The sequence below is a fragment of the Rana temporaria genome, chromosome 9 (genome assembly GCF_905171775.1).
Source record: "Rana temporaria chromosome 9, aRanTem1.1, whole genome shotgun sequence".
Classification (NCBI taxonomy): domain Eukaryota; kingdom Metazoa; phylum Chordata; class Amphibia; order Anura; family Ranidae; genus Rana; species Rana temporaria.
Genome location: NC_053497.1, coordinates 35,315,320 through 35,339,139, shown reverse-complemented (window position 1 = coordinate 35,339,139; position 23,820 = coordinate 35,315,320). Strand labels below are relative to the sequence as shown.

Below are 23,820 nucleotides of genomic sequence, written 5' to 3'. Positions count from 1 at the left end.
CATATCTACCCCTCAGATTTACAGCGACTGCACTTCCAAGTGCAATTTCAAGTGCACTTTGCACTTGTAGTGCAAAGTGGATTTGACTTTCGTAAATAACCCCCTTTGAGTCTCTCCCTCTCCCTCTCCCTAGGGCTACATACATTTAGCCACTGCTTCTACATTTTGGAGATTCTTTAATGAGTCAGTTCGGTATCCATAGATTGGTACAGGGCAAAAAAAGTGTTTTTATTTAAAAAGAGGTCAAGGTCTACACCCAGTCATGTAAGATTAACTTATATAGAACAATAATATCTGCCACAGAACAGTAAAGCAATAGCCAGCATAGATCTATGAAAGTATGAAGTTGTCAAACAAATCTATTTTCTTTTTCTATGGAATTAAGCAGAAATTTAGGTCATCAAGTTCAACTAAAAAACAAATATAAATAAAAGGAAAAATTAGAATTCTCCAAAATCTTAAACCCAGAGTTGATACATAAGAAGGCTAGAGAACCCTTTTGAAGTATGATCCAATTTTCTCTTACAAAAGAAAAATTCCTTTCTGATGCCCAAAGGCAATTGGATATTCCCGTAATCTACAATCTACAGTGTTCTGTCTTTTACATATTGCAGCTGGTTAAATTTTGTCCATTTAAAAACCTATTCAGTCTCATTTTTTTAAACAGTCTGCAGAGTTGAATTGAAGTAACTCCTGTGGCAGACTGTTAGGATCCATTCACATGGCAATGTGTGTGCTGAGCACATGTAATTGTCTTTGTATGTTGCATTGCGTTTTAAAAATGGGCATGGGCATCATATTTAGAGGTTGTTCTTGGTAAATAGACACATGAGTGCTGCCAGAATTGCTGCAGAGATTGAAGGGGTGTGGGTTAGCCTTTCAGTGCTCAGACCATACGCCGCACACTGCATCAAATTGGTCTGCATGGCTGTTGTCCCAGAAGGACCCCTCTTCTAAAGATGATGCACAAGAAAGGCCGCAAACAGTTTGCTGAAGACAAGTAGACTAAAGACATGGATTACTGGAACCATGTCCTGTGGTCTGATGAGACCAAGATAAACTTATTTGGTTCAGATGGTGTCGAGCGAGTGTGGCGGCAACCAAGTGAGGAGTACAAAGACAAGTGTGTCTTACCTACAATCAAGCATGGTGGTGGGAGTGTCATGGTCTGGGGCTGCATGAGTGCTGCCGGCACTGGGGAGCTACAGATCATTGAGGGAACCATGAATGCCAACATGTACTGTGACATACTGAAGCAGAGCATGATCCCCTCCCTTCAGAGACTGGGACGCATGGTAGTATTCCAGTATGATAACGACCCCAAACACTCCTCCGTGACGGCTACTGCCTTGCTAAAGAAGATGAGGGTCTTGCCAAGCTTGTTTCCAGACCTAAACCCTATTGAGCATCTGTGGGGATCGCAAGGTCTTTAACATCCACCAGCTCTGTGATGTCATCATGGAGGAGTGGAAGAGGACTCCAGTGGCAACCTGTGAAGCTCTGGTGAACTTCATGCCCAAGAGGGTTAAGGCAGTGCTGGAAAATAATGGCGGCCACACAAAATATTGACACTTTGAGACCAATTTGGACATTTTCACTTAGGGTGTACTCACTTTTGTTGCCATCAGGTTAGACATTAATGACTATGTGAGTTATTTTGAGGGACAGCTAATTTACACTGTTTATACAAGCTGTACACTCATTACTTTACATTGTAGCAAAGTGTAATTTCTTCAGTGTTGCCACTTGAAAAGATATAATAAAATATTTACAAAAATGTGAGGGGTGTACTTACTTTTGTGAGATTCTGTACATATGAAGTAATCAGTGCTAGCGCTACAATTTTGATTCATAAAGTCCATGAGTGCAATGCAAAGTATCAGTGCAGATATATCTCTCAAGGTGCAAAGTCCACAGTGCTGTGCTCCCCGCCTGTACTCCCCGCTCACTGACATTAGTTGACTCTTAGGCCTCGTACACACGACCAGTTTCCTCGGCAGAATTCAGCTTCCGACCGAGTTTCTGGCTGAATTCTGCCGAGGAAACTGGTCGTGTGTACACTTTCGGCCGAGGAAGCCGACGAGGAGCTCGACGAGGAAATAGAGAACATGTTCTCTATTTCCTCGTTGTTCTATGGGAGCTCTCGTCCCGCCGAGCTCCTCGGCGGCTTCAGTGCTGAACTGGCCGAGGAACTCGATGTGTTTGGCACGTCGAGTTCCTCGGCCGTGTGTACGAGGCTTTATGCCGCGTACACACGATCGGTTTTCCCGACGGAATTCCGCTCAAGCTTGTCTTGCATACACACGATCACACCAAATCCCGTCAAGAACGCGGTGACGTACAACACGCACATTGAGCCGAGATCAATGAAGTTCAATAGGAAGTTCGGCTCTTCTGCTTGGTTCGGAGCATGCATGTTTTTTTGCGCGTCGGAATTCCATACAGACAAATGTTTTTTTTCCGCTAGGAATTTTTCACGTCGGGAAAATAGAGAACCAGCTCTCAGACTTTTACTGGCAGAAATTCCGACAGAAAAAGTTTGATGGAGCATACAAACGGTCAGATTTCCCGTCCAAAAGCTCACATCTGACTTTTTCCGATGGGAAAACTGATCGTGTGTACGCGGCATTAGAATAGCATGTTAGTATCCTGATATGGTTTGGATGTGCTCTTGCTTTACTCCATATTGTGGTCTATGGCAGCACAATGTATGCTTTCACAAGGATCATAAGATCGTAATTTCTGGAACGCACGCCGGGCGGCGATCCGACCTATTACAACGTGCTTGTATTAAAGCTTCTATTGTAAGTGGATCTCTCTTATGATCCTTATGACATGAACACATTGCACTGTCATTGACCACAATATCGGAGGAATGGAGTAAAGCAAGTTGTCAACTATTGTCGGTGCACTAGTACTTTGAGTTGCACTGATTATTTTATATGTATATTTAGACACTTTATTACAGGGTTCGACAAAATCCGGGCACCCGGTCGTAATTGCGACTAGAATTAGCGACCTGGCACCCGGGGAAGGAAGCTTAGGCCTGCAGAAGGCCGCAAAGCCGCGGCCTTAATTACCGGCCGGGGAGGTGGGGGTGCACGGAGACACAGGATACGGCCTTCGGTCTTACACTTTTTGGGGAAAAAATACACTTTTTTTAATAAATAAGACAACAGTAAAGTTATCTCAATTTTTTTTTAGATTGGGAGAGATATCTATTGATACACCGGCGTAATTTTAAATTTCCCGCGTTGTATCGTTGTTTTGTATCCACAAAACAAGATACAACGGCATCTCGGGTCGATCCGACAGGCGTACTTAGTACGCTGTCGGATCTAAGCTGCAATTTTTCAGCGGCCGCTAGGTGGCGTTTCCGTCAAAATCCGCGTTGAGTATGCAAATTAGCTAGTTACGGCGATCCAGGAACGTACGTCCGCCTGGCGCATTTTTTTTACGTAGTTTGCGTCAGCTTTTTCCGGCGTATAGTTAAAGCTGCTGTTATGAGGCATACTCAATGTTAAGTATCGCCGTCCTTCCCCCATAGAAATTTGAAATTTTTACGTCGTTTGCGTAAATCGTTCGCGAATAGGGATTTGCATAGAATGACGTCACCATCGGAAGCATTGGCTTGTTCCGGGTTAATTTCGAGCATGCGCACTGGGATACCCCCATGGACGGCGCATGCGCAGTTAAAAAAAAACGTTGTTTACGTCGGGTCACGATGTATTTACATAAAACATGCCCCCATCACAGCCATTTGAATTCCGCGGCATTATGCGGCGGCGTAGTGTATCTTAGACACGCTGCGCCCGGCGCAAAGGTACGTGGATCTGCCGCTGTGAGTTCACTGCAGTTCATTTTTACTTAAAGTGGATGTAAACCCCAATTTTTTTTTTTTATGTCACAATGTAGAGTATACGATTTCCTATCATCTGTGCCCAGTCTTGCCACACAGAGTTAATCCAGCTCTGAGCAATCCTCTTTTATTGTTCAGTGAAAATTAACAGACTTCCAGATAAAAACCTGTCTAAATTAAAAATCCTTTCCTCCCTTCTTGCTTTGAGTGACAGGTTATTTACATATCTAGCTTGGACATGTTATGTTTATCATAATATGAGGTGATCCACAGTTCATTGTATATTACCAGGATGTGTTATGTGGGGGAGGGGTGGATTTCTCACTTTTTATACTATGGATCACCTCATATTATGATAAACATAACCTAACATATCCACTTTAACAAAAACATGTTAATGAAGGAGATGCTGAAGCTGCAGCAGAATGACTGGTGTGACACGTCCCTTACATCACACATCTGACAGGCAGAAAACTCTCTTTGTGTTCCAGGTGTGTAAATCTAGAGATGTTCCCTGGAGCTGCCCTTTAAACAATCACTGTGATTATATGAAGTCTTGCACCAGCATTTTGCGCTTATTTGAAAAGGTTTACAGTATGGAAGTCATGGAGCCAGCTAGGATGAATCAGCCGAAGGGGACCCCTGGGACAAGTCCAGGTCAAGCACGTGGACACAGCTGATCACACAGTTCCCAAGATGTCCTGATCAATGAACTGGTTAATACCACGTTCTTACAAATGTCTGTAATTACTGTCACACTGCATGGAACTAGCGACATGACCCAGATATCATGAATTCAGATGTGTCTCACGCATGTGACATATTACAGGCTTCCAGGCATTTCATGGAGCTGCTTATCTCAGCTTCTGCAGCCAGACACCAATTTGCATTAAATCCGATTATTTCTCCCTCTTTCTCTGAAGAAAAATAACAAGATCAAATATGGGCAGAACGGAGGGAAATAACAGATTCAAATCCCTGCGCTGGGCAAAATGAGGATCACACGCTGCATGGAGACAGCAGGAGTGGCTGGCCTGACACAACCTGCCGCACTGCTAACCTAGGGAGGGTAATGAGAAGAGAGAACCTCACATACAGAAACTTTCCTCTCTTTTATTAACCACTTACAGACCAGAAGATTCCCCCCGCCCCCTTAATGACCAGGCAATTTTTTGCGATACAGCACTGTGTCGCTTTAACTGATAATTACGTGGTCGTGTGACACTGTCCACAAACAAAATTGGTGTCCTCCCCCCCCCCCCCCCCCCCCCACAAATAGAGCTTTCTTTTGGTGGTATTTGATCACCTCTGCGTTTTTTTTTTTTTGCGCTATAAACAGAGAAATAAACGTCAATTTTGAAAAAAAACACAATAAATATCCCCTCCCCCAAAAAAAATCTTCATCAGTTTAGGCCAATATGTATTCTTCTTTTGGTAAAAAAAAATCGCAATAAGCGTATATTGATTGGTTTGCGCAAAAGTTATAGCGTCTACAAAAAATAGGGAATAGATTTATGGCATTTTTATTATTTTTTTTACTAGTAACGGCAGTGATCTGCGATTTTTTTTTTTTTTTTTTGTTTGTTTGTTTGTTTCTTTTTTTAGCAGGATTGCGGTGAACAGATCAGACACCTTTGACACTTTTTTGGGACCATTTATACAGTGATCAGAGTTAAAAGTAGCCACCGATTTACTGTATAAATGTCACTGGCAGGGAAGGGGTTAAGTGTGTTCCCTGGGAGTGTTTCTAACTGTATTGGGCTGGGCTGACTGGAGGAGGAGAGAGATCACTGTTCCTGATTACTAGGAACAGCAGATCCCTCTCTAACTCCTGTCAGAACGGGGATCCGTCTGTTTACATTGACAGATCCCCAGGGCTGAACTGGGACATAAATTTGGCCCACTTTGACAGGTCTAGCCCATGGCGGCCGGACAACTCCCGCACCCCCGACCACCCGCACCCCCCCTCCCCCTAGCCACTAGCCGTTCTACTTTATTAGAGTAGAGCGGCTGGTACTGGTACTTTTATAGGTAGTACCAGTGGGGAAGCTAGACATTATTTCACCTGGGGAAAAGAATCAGTTCGATGCCCCCCCTTATGGGACAAGATTAGGCAGAAGTGAGAAACTCCCAGGCCATAGCTGTTGAGCCAGCTGTATGTCCCCTCCCCCATGCTCCTCTGTTGCCCCCCCTGCTCCTCTGGTCCTCCCCCTGCTTCTCTGTTCCCCCCAGGTGAGCGCTGCGGGGAGGGAGAGGAGGGTGAGCGCTGCGGGAAGGGAGAGACAGAGGAACGGAGGGGGGCGGTCTGCTGTCACTGAAGCCGGCCCACTGAGCCGTCGGCGCACCGGGAAACTCCCTGTAGTCCCAATGGCCAGTCCATCCCTGCAGATCCCCGTTCTGGCTCTCATTCCTGTGATCGCGAGTGGCCAGCGGGTATGACGACGCACCTGCTACGACTCCTTAAAGGAGCTGACGTACACCTACAGCGATTTGCAGGAACATGCCAACCGTATTATGTCGGCGGCTGGTTGGCAAATGGTTAAAGCTGAACTACAGGCAAACCCCAAAACAGTTTACCTGCCAAAGCATTTGTATTTCTGTTCATCCAGTCCTGAAAGTTATGCCGCTATGTCGCCCAGTACAGCCCTGTTTGGCATGACAGGAGACCTTTCTCTTCTGCAGTTCCACTTATGCTCATCTCTGTGTCATTCTGCTCTCTACTCCTATCAACATGCTTGTTTCACTGCAGCACTCCCAACTGGCTCCTTATGCTGCTTCTCCCTCCAATCTCCGAGCTCTGCTCGACACTGACTGCAAGAGGCTGAAACCAAGTCAATGCTTACATTTAAAAAATATAGGTTTCATAATGCGTTGTGATTGCAGAGCTGCAATTATTTTTATATCAACTTAGAAATCATCTTTAACATAACAGGAATTACTGGTACATAGCTTTCCCTTTTTCTACAATAAAAACTTCTAGTGTTTTATAATACTTACCCGTGTGCCTCTAAAAGTCCAATTTCCCTAGTTCTCAGTTCTACTTACAACGTGGACCAATGTTTTGCATGGAAATTTGGCGTTTTATATTGTAGGCCTGTAATTTTTAGGAATAACTCACTTAACCCCCCTGACGGTATTCCCGAGTCTGACTCGGGGTGAGATTTTCCTGCTGCGAGCAGTAACCCAGAGTCAGACTCGGGCTCGCCTCGCTGGATCCACAGGCATGGTTTACTTACCTTGTCCCTGGATCCAGCGATGCCACCGCGCTGTGTGAGCGAGCGGGACCTCCTCGCTCGATTCACATAGCGTCCTCCTGTGCCGCCGATCTCCGCTCCCTGCGACGTTACGACGCACGGGAGCAGAGAACGGCGCCAAATTCAAAAAAGTAAACAAACACATTACATACAGTATACTGTAATCTTATAGATTACAGTACTGTATGTAAAAAATACACCCCCCCCCCTTGTCCCTAGTGGTCTGCCCAGTGCCCTACATGTTCTTTTATATAATAAAAACTGTTCTTTCTGCCTGCAAACTGTATATTGTCCATAGCAACCAAAAGTGTCCCTTTATGTCAAAAATAGTTTTAGAGCAGCTAAAAAACAGCGATAATAAATTATAATCACTTGCAGAATTGTGCGATAGCGATTTGTGGGGAAATTCATCATAAAAAAAAAAATAATGACAGCGACAATTCTGCAACTGAGCAAATTTCAGTGATTTTGATTTGATTACATTATTGAATAATTTTTATTATAATTATATTATTATTTGTTATAATTATTTATAATTATTTATTATATTATAATTTATAATTTTGTTTTTAAAAAAAATGTCATACCCGGGATGCCTACTAGACTCTTGTTTGGTCAGATTTAAATGAGTTATTTCTAAAAATTACAGGCCTACAGTATAAAACGCCAAATTTCCTTGCAAATAATGGTACCGCTTTCAGCACCTTTTTTCTGAAAGAATCATACCGCCAGGGAGGTTAAATCTGTCCAAACCAGAGTCTAGTAGACATCCCGGGTATGATGAAGTTTGAAACACAAAAATTATAATTTAATAAAAAACTATAAATAATTATAACAAAAAATAATATAATAATACAAATTATTCAATAATGTAATCAAATCAAAAACACTGAAATTTGATCAGTTGCAGAATTGTCGCTGCCATTACTTTCAGTGTTTGACAAATTTCCCCAGAAATCGCTATCACTCAATTCTGCAAGTGATTCTAATTTATTATCGCTGTTTTCTAGCTGGTCTAAAATCACTTTTGACATAAAGGGACACTTTTTGGTTGCTATGGACAATCTACAGTTTCCAGGCAGAAAAAGTGTTTATTATATAAAAGTGCATGTAGGACACTGGACAGACCACTAGGGACAAAAGGGATGTGAAATAATTGTATACAGTAATGTAATCTGTAAGATTACAGTGTACTGTATGTATTGTGTGTTGTTTAGCTTTTTTAATTTGGCGCCGTGCTTCCTTGCTGTGCGTCGCATCGCTCGCAAGAAATGGAGCTCGGCACCGTGAATCGAGCGGAGGAGACACAGCGGGGAGACATCGCAGGATTCTGGGGACAAGTTAGGTAACTTTGCCTAGATCCTGCGATGCGATCCCGAGTGTGGCTTGGGGTTACCGCTTTTGGTAAGGAAAATTCACCCCGAGCCTCACTCAGGATTACCGCTAAGGAGGTTAAATGAACGTTGTGCCAAACTCTTCTATAGTTTTCTAAAGCTTACATTTTATTGTTTAATTTTGCAGTTGAATCTTTCAAAAATAATTTCTGCCACTTTCATAAATTGTAGCAAATATTTTAGATGACGCTCCGATATTATTTTCATCACGTAAGTCAACAAAGCACTTTTGTAGTTATTGGAATTTTGTTGAAGCAGCCTTCAGTAGATCGATTATGGTTATCCTGATCAGTTTGGCCCTTTGTTTCATTTGGGGGTGACAAGCCTTACATAGAAAGTTATGGTTCAGAAACAATTCTGGTATTAGATAAAATAAATCGTTGTGAACTTGGAGTTTTGAGAGTTTCTTTATAGAATTTATTTTTCTGTCTGTCTTCTTCAGGAAGGTCAACATTTGATTCAGGAGAAGCCAGAGCTGGCCGGGGTGGTAAAGAAGAAGATTGAAGAGATCCGTCAGTGTTGGGTGGAGCTGGAGTCCACTACCCACGCCAAAGCACAGCAGCTCTTCCAATCCAGTAAAGTGGACCTGGTAGTACAAAATTATTCAGACTTGGGAAAGAGACTCTTCAAGTTAGAAGAGCAACTTCAACCATTGGAAGCTTTACCAGACTTTTCCACAGTCAACACGCATATGAAAAAGCTTGAGGTGAGTCCTCTCTTTTCTGTTAGTCTGACAGCCTTATGAGTGTTATACATGGCCTCAGAGGGTAGCTATTGAAAACATTCTAACTATACAAATGTGCAATATTAAAGTGCATCAAAAGACAGGAAGTGGGGAGGTTTTCCCTGACTTCTTGTTCTAACACCCATCAACGAGACAAAAAGTGAAGGGAAATCTCTAAGGCCTCGTACTCACGACCGAGTAACTTGTCGCGCGAAACACATCATTTTCCTCGTCGAGTTCCTTGTTAGGCTTGTCGAGGAACTTGAGAAGCTTGCTTTGCGTACACACAGTCAAGACAAAATCTCCTCGTTCTCAAACGCGGTGACCACAACACATAGGACGGCAGGGGAAGTTCAATTCCACTTGCACAACTCTTGGGGCTGCTTTTGCTAATCTCATGTGTTTGCGTGTTAAGTAAAAGTTTGGTAAGAGACTATTTGCACTTTTCAGTCTGTTACAGCTTTAAAAATGTGTTCTCTCCATTACAAATGCTACTTTTACTCCCGTCTCATACTTTATTATGAGCAAGCGCATGTTCCTTAGCATACACACGCTCGCGTTTCTCGTCGGAAACCAGCCCGACGAGGAACTCGACGAGCCAATTTGACTCCCGTCGAGGAAAAAGAGAACTTGCTCTCTTTTTGGCTCGACGAGTTCCTCGACAGTTTCCTCGATGAAAAACGTACACACGACCAGTTTCCTCTGCAAAAAAACTCTCCCACCAAGTTTCTTGATGGATTCTGCCGAGGAAACTGGTCGTGTGTACGAGGCCTAAATCTGGGATGCAGAATGGTAAAAAAAAACATGAAAGGTAGGTTCAATTCCTTCCTCATATAAAACAAAAGGGTGTTATCCCACAGAGGGGTCAAGAACGGTGCCTCTGGGGACAACAAAAAGGGGCTACTATGGCAAGAACGGACAATGTTATTAGTATAAAGATTGTTTAATGGATAAATAGTGTACAAGATATATAAATAGGCTGGGATATCAAAAGGACATAAATACCAATGGAGCTAATAAGCTCTGTTTGCTAACCTACCAGAAAGGCCGGTCAGTGCTACACCAAAGAACCTAGTTCGTAGAGGTGTGACACAGATACCACATATAAGCACAGACAGTAAACAAACATAGAAACAACAATGAAGGCGATCCGGACGCCTAGTGGAGCATCTCTGCTGAGGATTCTGGCCAATATCGACCATATGTGTTACCAAAGGGATTTAAATGTTGGGAATGATCAGCAGAAATGGCCCTGCAAGGAGGAACTGAATAAACCAGGTAATGGCTGCACCGTGTAATGAGGGGGCTAGCAAAGAAATCTGATAATGTGTTACAAAAAGTCCTGTCATTCAAGAAAAGACCAAAAACTGGTCAAAAAATTACATCCATTGAAGGTGACAGTTCCTTGTAAGTGTGACAACCTGGAAGCAAAAAGGAAAAACAGAAAAAAATAAAAAAAAAGGGAGAGAGCCAATGCAGTCCCTTTATTATTTCCTGTGATTTCCAATAAAGGGAAAAAAGGAGGAGGAAACTTTGAATGAGGCACTTTAAATCATTTCTGTAGTTACATGCTAAATAGCATCAAGGTGATTTTCCAGAAGCAGGACATGTAGGACCCCCCGAGTTCCTATTAATGATGCAATATAAGCAAAGAGGAACGATCTTACCCGCTGCTGGATAAATGAATTTGGGACGACACTGTATTGGAGTGTTCTCCCGTCACCTGTATAGCAACTTTGCTGCTGACAGCGTCTGCGAGCCTCCAGATGCGCCTGTACGTAGCAGCCTTTATTGCAGGAGAGACCAGCTGTGTGAGAGACCACGAATTGCGGTTTTGCGACTTGCAAATTACTTCTCCCGCGTGGGGTAGCGGGTCTGGATGCTTTGAAGGGGGTGCAAGTACCTTATAGGTATGAGGATAAAGTCAGGGGTAACTGACTTGCAATGCAGTCCATGCGTGCCTGCTTCTCTTCCTCTGATTTAAAAAGCGGTTCAGTTCCCGCGATGCTGGGGGCGTTTTGCTATGGTGGCGTCCGTCGCCCAATGACGTCAAATTCCTTCCTCACCCTATTCAAAACAAAAAACTTTTGACAGTAATTGCCCATTATGAGCAATTTATGAGTGTATGTGGGCCACATACCTTGCCAATCCCTGTGGAAGCTGGAAATCATTGTAGTAGGCACTGTACTACAGTGATTGCTGCTAGCATATGGGTCCCATGCCGAGCTGCTTCCCTGCAGTACGTGTTCCCTGGTTTGTTCATAGTGTATATATATATATATATATGAGAAATGTACAATATAAAGGTCTCAGGAATTTAACTCTTTTTAGTCCTGACAACCTGCCTTGTGTAGGCTTTTAGCCGGATTGTTGTTTGATGTGGTCTATATCCAGTCAGTGTAATTGTATCTTCTTTTGTACCTAATATCTTTTATTTTGTACATTGTGGATACAACCATGCTATAATAAAATAAAAATTTGAAAGGGGGAAAAAAAACAATACTTCCAACCAATTGGCGAAGGAGGGATGATGTAATTGTACCCAGACAGGCTGAACAAAGACAGACTTTCGAAGGTAATTTTTTACATAGAGTTTTCACAGCTGCTGTCTAGGTATTGCTAGAGAACTGTGAACTGAGAGAGGGAGCAATAAAGATCTTTTGTAGAGGTGCTTGATATTGGAAACTGTTTACATGGTTTTCATTTTTTTTTTTTTTTTTTAACAAATATAATGATAAAATGTAACCACTTGCCGCCAAGCGAGTTACCCATTGCTAGACTTCAAGTGGTTTATATCGGGATGATGCCTACAGCTGCAGGCATCATTCTGGTACCGTTTTTTTGAGCCGACAGTCAGCTCTTGTGTAAATGTAATGGCTAACTAGCCAGCTGGATTCCTTTTACAGGCAGCCGGAGGGGGCGACCTCACTGTTTCATGGCTTTACAGGGATCTTCTGTCCCACCGGGAGTCCCAGTTGACCAGTCAGCACTTCCTCTGACTGATAACAGAGCTGAACAAAGATCGGATCAGCTTTGTTTAGCTCTATGATATAGTAACATAGAAGCAATGACCTTGCATCACTTTTGGTTAACCTGGATGAAAAGGGCACCGTTTTTGAAAAAGAAAACCATTTGATCACACCAATCTTGGTACACACAATACATAACTCAATTTTTTACAAAATATAAAAGATGATTTTTTACACAAAGTAAATGGATACCAAAGATGTCACACTTTAAAATTACACGCCTGTGCAATGCCTATATTCACCCAACTACTGTGTGACATAAAAAATTGCAAAATCCACCAATTGTTTCTCTAGGACCTCTGTTTTAAAAAAAATATATAATGTTTGGGGGTTCTAAGATTTTAGATTGTTACATGTAAACAAAAAGTGCCAGAAAAAGCCTGGGGGTCAAGTGGTTAAAGATGAAATTCAGAAGCTGTGTAAAGTGGAATATACTGTATTTTTGCTAACCATGCCTGTAAGCATTTAACTAACTGAACTAATGGATTGTATTAAAACATTGTTTTGTATATACAATATTTCATCTGAAATAAACTAAACTTACCTGCTCACAGTGATCCCTGAACTGTAAACTGAGCTGCACATGCGCAACTCAGTTTACAGCAGCCATCCCAAACCCTGTGTGCTGGAACGACTAGCTAGTGACGTCATCTCGTACCAGCCAAAGAAGATGACCTAAAACTGGCACACAGGAAGATGCCAGTGCTGGCGAGGGACTTTTGGAAACATGAGACATGAGTATTAACTGTTTAGTTCCCATTTTAAGGTAGGATTAAAAGCATTTAAATAAAAGACCCTGTGTACATGCATGCATTAATTCACCTGCTTCCTGTTTCGGAAGATACAGCCTAGCAGGAAGGATCACTGCACAGGTTCAAATGGTTAATATCGGAGAGAGCTACAGGGGAAAAAAAATGTGAGTAAGTGTTTCTGGGCCATACATGTGCAAAGCGCAGGTTTTCTATAAGTTGCAATTAATATCAAGCACTATGTAGGCCAAAGGGATTGTGTAGCATTGTGATCAATCGTTGCTGCAAAGGTGCGCTGAGTCTGGAGGAAAAAGCTTCACCTATGCCTAGCTAATGCTGCCTAAACATTTCTTGGCTGGGCAGACCTTCTAGTCCCATTCCTCCCTGGTTTGTCCACCTCAGTGAAGTTTTTGGATTTATGTTAAAATTATGTAATGATAATGGAGGTAATTCTCATATTGCACTTTAACCACTTACCCCCCGGACCATATTGCTACCCAAAGACCAGAGTACTTTTTGCGATTCGGGACTGCATCGCTTTAACAGACAATTGCGCGGTCGTGCGACGTGGCTCCCAAACAAAATTGGCGTCCTTTTTTCCCCACAAATTCTTTTGGTGGTATTTGATCACCTCTGCGTTTTTTATTTTTTGCGCTATAAACAAAAATAGAGCGACAATTTTGAAAAAAATGAATATTTTTTACTTTTTGCTGTAATAAATATTCCCCAAAAATATATAAAAAAACTTTTTTTTTCCTCAGTTTAGGCCGATACGTATTCTTCTACATATTTTTCGTAAAAAAAAATCGCAATAAGCGTTTATTGATTGGTTTGCGCAAAAGTTATAGCGTTTACAAAATAGGGGGTATTTTTATGTCATTTTAATTAATATTTTTTTTTTACTAGTAATGGCGGCGATCAGCGATTTTTTTCGGTATTGCGACATTATGGCGGACACTTCGGACACTTTTGACACATTTTTGGGACCATTGGCATTTTTATAGCGATCAGTGCTATAAAAATGCATTGGATTACTATAAAAATGCCACTGGCAGTGAAGGGGTTAACACTAGGGGGCGGGGAAGGGGTTAAGTATGTCCCTTGTGTGTTCTTACTGTGGGGGGGGGGGGTGGCCTCACTAGGGGAAACACTGATCCTCTGTTCATACATTGTATGAACAGAAGATCAGCATTTCCCCTGTTTACACACACAGCTCCCGGTCCCCGCTCTGTACCGAGCGATCGCGTGTGCCCGGCGGCGATCGCGCCCGCCGGGCACACGCACGGGAGTCGGGGGCGAGCGGGGGGCGCGCGCCCCTGGTGGCGGCTAAGAGAGAGGACGTTATACTACGTGCTCTCGCCCAGCCGAGCCGACCTGCCGACGTAGAACGGCGGTGCGCGGTCGGCTAGTGGTTAAAAGGCTCATAAAAATTAAGAATATTATTGTGGAAAGTGAACCGTTGTCAAAGAAAGATACAAACCCTGTTGTCAAACTAATATATCCCAAAAATCCTGTACCTGTAAAGAAGAAAATACATACTCTTCCTGCTGTCAACACTCTTAAATGCTGCTCCAGTAACCAGGAATTTGCAGTGAGTGTTGATTTACTATGTCCCCCTCAGTACTCACCCCTGGGAGTGTTTATTTCCTATGTCCCCCTCAGTACTCACCCCTGGGAGTGTTTATTTCCTATGTCCCCCTCCGTACTTACCTCTGGGAGTGTTGATTTCCTATGTCCCCCCTCAGTACTCACTAGTTCTTCCTACTGACCCCTTTGTCAATACATGACACAGTAGTAACTTGAGGGTCACCAGAAGGAACCCTGGAGAGCTGCGGGAGACACGGAAGTCTGACACTCTCGGAAGTGTCTGTTTTAGACAGGGCTTTCTCTTCACTGGAGTAGTGTTTAGAAGTGGAGGGCAGCAAAAGTAGTATGTTTCTTATTTACAGGTACAGCTCTTCTGTGGAATTGTTTGGTGTCAGGGTCACTTTAAGAACCACCAGATATACAAATAAAAAAAAAAACAGATGTACACATTCTCAAGTCCTTGACATTCTGTCCTTTTTAGCCTACTTTCTCTGTTGAGTAAGTACTCCTTTATTGTCTGGTTAAGCCACCTCACTGAATGGTAAGACAATGGGGGATGCCAAACCTATAGTAAAATCAAAGTCTTGGATTTCGCCAAGGCTCGTGAGGCTGTCTAGCACACACACAGGTTGGTTTGAATCAGCTTGAAAGTACATGTAAGCACTGCACCTTTTGCTCCACTCAGTAGTTATATCTATGTCTAATATTGTTTTCCTGACATGGGTTCCCATTAAAGTTAACCTCAAGAAAATGCTAGCTCACTGGATGGTCTGCTAACACACTGACTCCATTACTTTTGAGTCATTGACTTGAAATAAGCAACAGTGATGGTACAGTAACAATAAAGTAAAATCACAAGTTCTTATCTGCATACTTTGGTTGGGTTAGTGCTCCAACGTACTGACGCAAAGGGGCAGAATTATAGCATTTGCAGAATGTGAAGTTGGAAATGTCAGTGCAGCCTGCCCCCTGTTACTACTTAGCCCTCAGAGATAAAAAATAATATACCCCGCTTCAGCCTATCTCTGATGCTTGTTTAGGTTTTGTTTGAATCGTATATAGTGTACCATGACGAGATTACACATATAGGTACGTATATGTATTCATATTCAGTTCTACATCTGTAAATAGTTTTTTTGTACTGTACATGTTTCTTCATCTTGAACACTGCCTGAACCCATAAAATGAATACTTCCATACTGGGGCTGAATATAAAAACTGGACCAAAGGAAAAGTAAAAGTTTTTCAATCATCCTATGTCTGTATTTCCACCTGTGCTCCATTAGTTCTCCATTTTTTTTTTTTTTGTTTACTTTATTTAATAGGACAGGGAGGGAGCCATGCCACCAACTAACCTAACTACAGTTAGGTCCATATATTTATGGACACAGGCACAATTTTTGATCTTTTTCAGGTATTTACCAAAAGATATTCAAGCTTTAGTTATATATATGATATGAGCTGAAAGTGTAAATTTTCATGTTTAATTTGAGTGTATGTACTTCCAAATCGGAGGAAGAGTTTAGGAATTACAGCTCTAAACAATTGCCATCCCCCCTTTTTCAAGGGACCAAAAGTAATTGGACAATTGAATCAAAAGCTGTTTTTAATTCTTCGTTATTTCTTCATCAATTAAGCAGGTAAAAGGTCTGAAGTTGATTTTAAGTGTGGTATTTGTATTTGGAATTTATTGATGTGAACCTACATCATGCATTCAAAGGAGCTGTCCATGCAAAAGAAACAGGCCATTGTAAGGCTTCAAAAACAAATCCACCGGAGAGCAGCAACATTGGGAGTGGCCAAATCAACAGTTTGTTACATTCTGAGGAAACAAGAACGCACTAGTGAGCTTGGCAACATAAAAGGGCCTGGACGTCCACCGAAGACAACAATGGTGGATGATCGCAGGATCCTTTCTATGGTAAAGAAAAAACTTATTCGCAACATCCAGACAAGTAATGGACACTCTCCAGGAGGTGGGCGTAGCATTGTCAAAGTCTACAATCAAGAGAAAACTTCACGAGAGCAAATACAGAGGGTTCACCACAAGATGCAAACCATTTATAAGCCTGAAGAATAGAAAAGCCAGATTAGACTTTGCCAAAAAACATCTAAAAAAGACAGACATGTTCTGGAAAAGCATTCTTTGTACGGATGAAACTAAGATTATTCTGTAACAAATGGGAAATGTGAAGAAGGCTTGAAACAGCTCATGATCTAAAGCACACAATGTCATCTGTAAAACATGGTGGAGGCAGTGTAGTGGCATGGGCATGCATGGCTTCCATTGGCACTGGGTCATTGGTGTTTATTGATGATGTGACAGAAGCAAACGGATGAATTCTGCAGTGTTTAGAAATTATACACTCAGCCCAGATTAAGCCAAATGCAGAAAAGTTGATTGGACAGAGCATTACAGTACAGATGGACAATGATCCAAAACACACTGCAAAAGCAACCCAGGAGCTTTTGAAAGAAAAGAAGTGGAATATTCTGCAATGGCCGAGTCAATCACCCGATCTCAACCCAATTTGAGCATGCATTTCACTTGCTGAAGACAAAACTAAAGGCAGAAAGATCCACAAACAAAGAACAACTGAAGACAGCTGCAGTTAGAGCCTGGCAAAGCATTGGAAAGGAGAAAACCCAGTCTTTGGTAATGTCCATGGGTTCCAGACAACAGGCAGTCATTGCCAGTAAAGGATTCTCAATAAAATATTAATTAACATTTTATTTATGATTATATTTATTTGTCCAATTACATGTGAGCCCCTGAAAAAGGGGGGACTATCTATGAAAAGGTTGCAGTTCCTAAAATTTGCACTTGATATTTATGTTCAATCCCTTTAATTTAAGTTGAAAGTTTCCAATTCAAATTAATTTGGGTTGTTTCATTTTAACTTTATTCTGGTGGCATGCAGAGCCAAAATTATGAAAACTGTGCCTGTGTCCAAATATATATGGACCTAACTGTATAAGTGCTAAGGTGGTATAACTGCTGTGTCACGTGTTTGTTTTGTTTTAACTTGTGCCATCATCATTTGATTTAATGTTTATATCCATGTAATATGTTGGTGGGTCTGTGCTCACTTTCCTGTCCTTTTCAAAAACTTCAAAAATAAAGAAAAAAAATTTTTTTTTTCAATTCAGGCAATAACTAATAAAATATACAAGTATAACATACTGTATGTTTACTGTTTTTACCTGTCAATGATTTTTAATTTTGGTCAGCCATTTTTGTTTGCTTGCCTAATAGAAGTAATGATACTCATTCACTGTCTAGTGTGGAGGCTGGAGGTGGTATAGAAAGCTGGACCAAATAGATTGATTGATTGTTTTATCAGGAGCGATGCATGTCGCCTGCCTGTGCATGGTGGCAGAGGTTTGTAAATCGCAAGATTTGCTGTACAGAATTTCAAATTCTTTTAACACGGCTAACAGTAAATATATATGTACTTCCACTGTGTATTTAGATTCCTGCCCAAAGTTGTGTTTAAAGAGACCCTGTTGCCGCTTTAAATAAAAAAAATAAAATATGGGTAGCCTAAAAAGAAGCCTTAGGCCCCGTACACACGTCCGAGGAACTCGACGGGCAAAACTCATCGTTTTGCTCGTCGAGTTCTGTGTGAAGCCGCCGAGGATCTCGGCGAGCCAACTTTCCTCATTGAACAATGAGGAAATAGAGAACATGTTCTCTATTTGGCTCGACGAGGAACTCGTCGGCTTCCTCGGCCGAAAGTGTACACACGGCCGGGTTTCTCGGCAGAATTCAGCTCCGACCGAGTTTCTGGCTGAATTCTGCCGAGAAGCTCGGTCGTGTGTACAGGGCCTGATACGCGCCTTTTTTTTAGATGGCAAACCCTCCACTGTGTGCTGTGGCTCCTCATGCCAACAACAAAGTCATTACTGTGTTGTCTACTGGCATGGGGACCAGTTGAAGGAGTAATAGTATGCAATGGGTACGGGACACGCTATTGGAAGTGCCTGTCATGCCGCGTACACACGATCGGAATTGTTCGATGGGAGCTTTTGGTTGGAAATTCCAACCATGTGTAGGCCCCATTAGGCATTTTCGACAGGAAAAATTTGAGACCTGCAATTTCGACGCACAAAAATCCTACGCATGCTCGGAATCATTGAACTTAATTTTTCTCGGCTCGTCGTAGTGTTATACGTCACCGCGTTCTTGACGTTTGGAATTTCTGACATTTGTGTGGTCGTGCCTATGCAACAAAAGTTTTAACCAAAATTCCATCGGAAAGAAATCCATGGTTTCGATTGTGCGTATGCGGCAGAAGTGGTATCGGTAAGTCTTGAAAAAATTGCTGATTTGACTTGCTGCCCGTTGAGGTGAGAATCCGGCTGCTTACATTTAATTTTTTTCAACCAGGTGATAGGGTTGCTTTAAATATTTTCAGTCATTGTTTCTTTGCTCCAGTTTTTTCATAGGTCACCTTGTATGTTCGTCCAGGGAATTTGTTTTGCTTTCAAGAATTCACCATTTTACATTGTCATTCACAAACAACTCATTCTCCCTTTACAGCAGCTTGACGCAGTGTTCATCCCAACATCACAGTGCAGTTTGTTGATCAGCCCATTGCCTGGTCCGTGGTACAGTAGTGTATTTGCTTTTTTAACTGTCATCTTCCATTTCCAAACTTTTCTTGTCTTCCTCTTCTGGTTCTGGACTCTTCCTTCTGCCTGGCTGTGCAGTTTTGACTTTGACTTGTTTGTTGTGCCCTCTCTTTAATTTTAGAAGTTTATGAACAGATTTTATATATTTATATGAGATCTTAATATTACAAAAAAAAATAAAAAAAAATTTGCAGGTGCATCCATAACTGTGAGTTTACAAAGCCGTCTTGCCTTCCTAATAAAAGAGCCCAGCATGCCTTGTATACTTGCTATAAACTGCCTGTCTTATGTACTCTCATTTCTACACTTCCTCTGGGTCATTGAGCTTTCTTTTTAGCACAATAGCTATAAAAAAAAGTTGGAGCTTGCCCCCTGCTGACAGCAGGTGGAAACTATGAAATATACAGATGTAGTAATTCTTGCTTATCTGATTTAAAAAAATATATATATATTTTTAGTATTGGACATAAAATATATATATATATATATATATATATATGTATATATATATATATAAGATTCTGACTTTATGTGGACAGTTATATTGACATAAACTGAAACGCACCCCCATCTCCATTTAAAAAAACCCTCATAGGATTTTCTCTAGTGCTTATTTTTAGTCTGTTATACCCAAGGCTGGTATGTTTTTAGTAAAGATCTGTTTGCTTACAGACAGCGGTTCTCTATGCAGTTGTACTCTGCTCTCCATATGCGCTCTATCTATCAAATGTGACTTTTGATAGACAGGTAAAAGGATGTTGGTACATATCCTTGAATCTGTATCATGCATTGGGGTTCCTATAATAAGAGGCCCAATATGCTCCAAGGCTTAACGTAAAGACACTGATGATAAAGCTGTAATATTAGTTATACAAGACCAAAAAGTATTGCCATTAGGGACCTATTAGATTATTATTGTTTTCCTGACCAGCTCTGAAGAAATCTGTTCTGGAGATGATTTGGATATTATGGTAAGCACCGAGACTCTAGTTGTTATTTGCAACATTATGGAATAGAGCTGTGTTTATAGAACACTGAAAGAAATGCACCAAGGCTGGAAATGTGATTAAAACTGGCCTTACACCTGTAGAATTTAATCTGAACGTTTGAGCGAAAAGGTATAACAAAAAAAGTATCATCTGACCCCTCAATGGTGCCTTTATGGACTCAACTAAGTTCAAATTACTTTTCTTTCAAGTATCGGGGTAAAACAAACATGGGTGCAGTGCTCACATCAGGGAAAACTCCTCGTAAATAAAAAAAAGAATCCTTCGCTGGGTGCTCTGGCTCGAATGGCCTCCATTCATAGTTTACTATATATCACTCCAAAACAAATGCCGACAACTATAAAGTCGATTGGAAAATCTTTATTGCTATATTCCCAAACGTGTTGGTCCTTTTTAATACCGACTATTGTGTAGCAATAAAGATTTTCCAATGGACTTTGGAATTTCCGGACATATTTGTTTTGGAGTACCAGTCAACGTCTCGATTTTCGTTCTACGCTAGTTCTAAATGCGCATAACATTAGTAATGTTTTTTTTCTCTTCTCGGATAGAATTCAACAATTAGAAATTCATTAGATTTGACAAAAAAATTCCATCTTTGTCCCTTGATTTTTTTTTCACCCACTCTACTCAAACCTGATTATCTAAAAGTTAAAAGGGACGATTTGATAATCAAAATGACCATTCTGAAAATGATAATTTTCTAGCAGAATTAGACAGGTGTAAGGCCAGTCTAAGCTACACCAAAATTGTTTGTTACATTACTATAGTGCCACAAGAGCTATAGTGCCACAAGAGCTGAAGAGCCATATGTGCTTACCTTTTGATCTTAAACAGGCTCTTGAGATATTAAGGGATCACAAATAGCTCTTGAGATATTAAGGGATCACAAATCACATCTGCATTCCACTTTTTGGCAGAGCATTCTGGAACCTATGTGGTGCAAAGCTTCTGTAAATATAGTTTTCTAGTTGTATTATTAAATTAGAAGATGTTGGTTGTGTACTTTAGCACCAAGCCACCAAATCTTTGTCTGGGCTACCAAATGGAGCAGCAATTCTTTGGGATTTGAAGATTGTTTGCCTATACATGGGAAAAATAAAGGGTTAGTTCACCTTTACCAAAAAACTGCCTATACAGGTAAGGGACGCATGTAGACAAAACAGAATGTGCAGCTTTGACTAAAGTTGGATAATGCTCTTGCTAAAGATGGAAGCTATTTATGTACCTCCCAAACATGGCCGAAAAATCTCCCAGAGATGGCATTATCCCATCCTGCCTTGTTGATAGTACACGGCTAAGACACTCCCAGCTGTTACTGCTGTGACTTCTCACCCCCACCATCACAGGAGCATGTTTTTAAACCCCCTACATATATGAGGTCCACCATCTCCACCAAGCGGCATCGCTGAGCTCAGAGCTACTATGCCTGGAGAGAGAGAGAGTGGGTGCGATGGGGTTTGAATTGGCTGAGAGTGTCTTAGCAATGCCCTAGCAACAATCCATGATGGGATGATGCCATCTCTGGAAGTGTTTTGACCAGCCTTTAAAAGTAGGTAAATGACCTACACCTATAGCAAGGACATTATTTGACTTGGTTTTTATCTACAGGCGCCCCTTACTGGCAGTTTTTTTTGTAAAGGTGAACTAACTCTTTAAATCAGAGGTAGGCAACATGGGGCCCTCCAGCTGTTTCCCACAAGGAATTGCAAGGCTGGCAGTTGCAGTTACTCCTAGAGGCATGATGGGACTTGTAGTTCTGCAACAGCTGGTGGGCCCCAGGTTGCCTACCCGGCTGTAAATTGTCCAAGGCCTCTCTTTATAAGCTTTGGGTTAAATAAAGGTAATGACCAAATGGGACACATATTGCACATAGGGAGTGATTGTACAGGAACTGCATCTGTATGCCAATGTGACTCTCCTAAATCTTTCATTTTGGTATCTGAATAGATATATGTAGGCCATGCAAGTCAGTGGCAGCCCGTAGACTGGCTAATTTTCAGCAGAGAAGATCTAAAACATTGGCTCTATTTGTGTTAAAATGTGCTTTTGCTGGGATCTGTTGGCAACCAGGGTGTATTTCGAGATTTTGTTGTATGCTCATACACATAAGCAGGGTTTGTTTTAATAAAATGCATCTAGCTGAAAAAAAGTAGACCATAGTGATTGATTTACAACAGGCAAGTTCTTTTGTGATGCGTGTCTCTGACCTAGAAAATTCTCCACGATTCTTGGCTCATACTTTGCACCCTCTCTGCAGACAATGGAGTCTCAGATGGAGGAATGGTACAAGGAGGTGGGCGAGCTACAAGCGCAGATTGCATCTCTTCCAATGGATGTGGCCAGCCAAGAGGCAGTGGATCAGAAGCAGAATGAAGTCGGAACCAGGATTGTGCGGCTAATTGAGCCACTAAAAGAGAGAAGACGGATTCTTCTGGCCTCTAAAGAGGTCCATCAAGTCACCCGGGACCTGGAAGATGAAATTGTGAGTTTTTAGAACCTTTATTTAAGTGGTTGATGAACTATTTATGTTGCCCCTAGAAGCCATATGTTTATTCTACAGTGAGATAAAATAGGGAAAAGCTGATTGGAAAAATAATCTTTCTTTCTTCTGACACTGAATCCCCATGGGTTATGAACTGGCCGGTCCTTGGGAAGTAGAATCTGTGGGTGGATATATGGGTTATTTTTGTCAATGTTCTAAAGATTTGAGATGATATTGAGTGCTTTGTATGTGTAGCATTGCTGTGAAGAGATCTTCCAGGATGCTGAAAATGTAATTTAAGCAGAAAATTGTTTACACTAAGTAGCTTTTTAAGAAGAAAATTAAACAATCCATCTACTATACAGACATTCCCATAGTAAAAACACAAATACCGTACTGTAAATGCTTTCTGCTTATCAAACCCTTGAAAAAAGAATTTAGGTTGTCCGGATATCCATACATTTCCATAAGAACTACAACTTTGTTGGAAAAAATATTCAGCATAATTTTAAAGATGACCTAATAGCTCCGTCAACTAAAATTACTTTTAATAATGAACCGTTATATTGTTTCACAGCTGTAAGTTATATGTGAGCCAAACATTTTTCAAGCTGGCATCAATTTGTATATCAAGAACCTAAAGCGCCCCTTCATAGTGAAATCAATGGGCAGCACCGCCAAAGTGTCTGCAAAGCTCCTCGGCAGCTGCGATTTGTGGGTGCTTTTAACCCTTTATTCGGCTACTAGCCAAGGTTAAAAGCGCTCTGCTAGGCCCGAAATATGTTGGTAAAGCTCTGCTTGATTTGGCGGCGCTTTACCAGCATTTTTCGGGCGCTGGCAGTGTGAAAGCGCTCTAAAGATTAGTAGCTTGGGTATTTTTGTGATGTATACTATTTAACAAAGCAGGGGGATTGCAGTGATTTGTGTCTTTGGGCTATGTAATCAAAGCTAAATTGCTGGCTAAGGATTCCTTAAAAATATATATATATTTTGTGGAAGTGTTATAAAGGTGCAGTGCAGGTTAAATGGTTTAATTAACCCTGATGGGTTTTACTTCCTCTTTTTTCCCCTGCAAGTAAAAGCATAATGGGCTAGTG

General features: G+C 41.5%; 1 protein-coding gene across 1 annotated transcript in view; it reads left to right on the top strand.

Moving 5' to 3' along the window:
* The window catches only part of SPTBN4 (spectrin beta, non-erythrocytic 4), a 220,513-nt gene that overhangs the window by 143,345 nt on the left and 53,348 nt on the right, over window positions 1-23,820 (top strand). Inside the window, exons 21-22 of the mRNA XM_040323157.1 lie at window positions 8,950-9,213; window positions 22,499-22,723. Of these exons, the coding sequence (XP_040179091.1) occupies window positions 8,950-9,213; window positions 22,499-22,723 (489 nt within the window). The remainder of the gene's footprint in view (window positions 1-8,949; window positions 9,214-22,498; window positions 22,724-23,820) is intronic.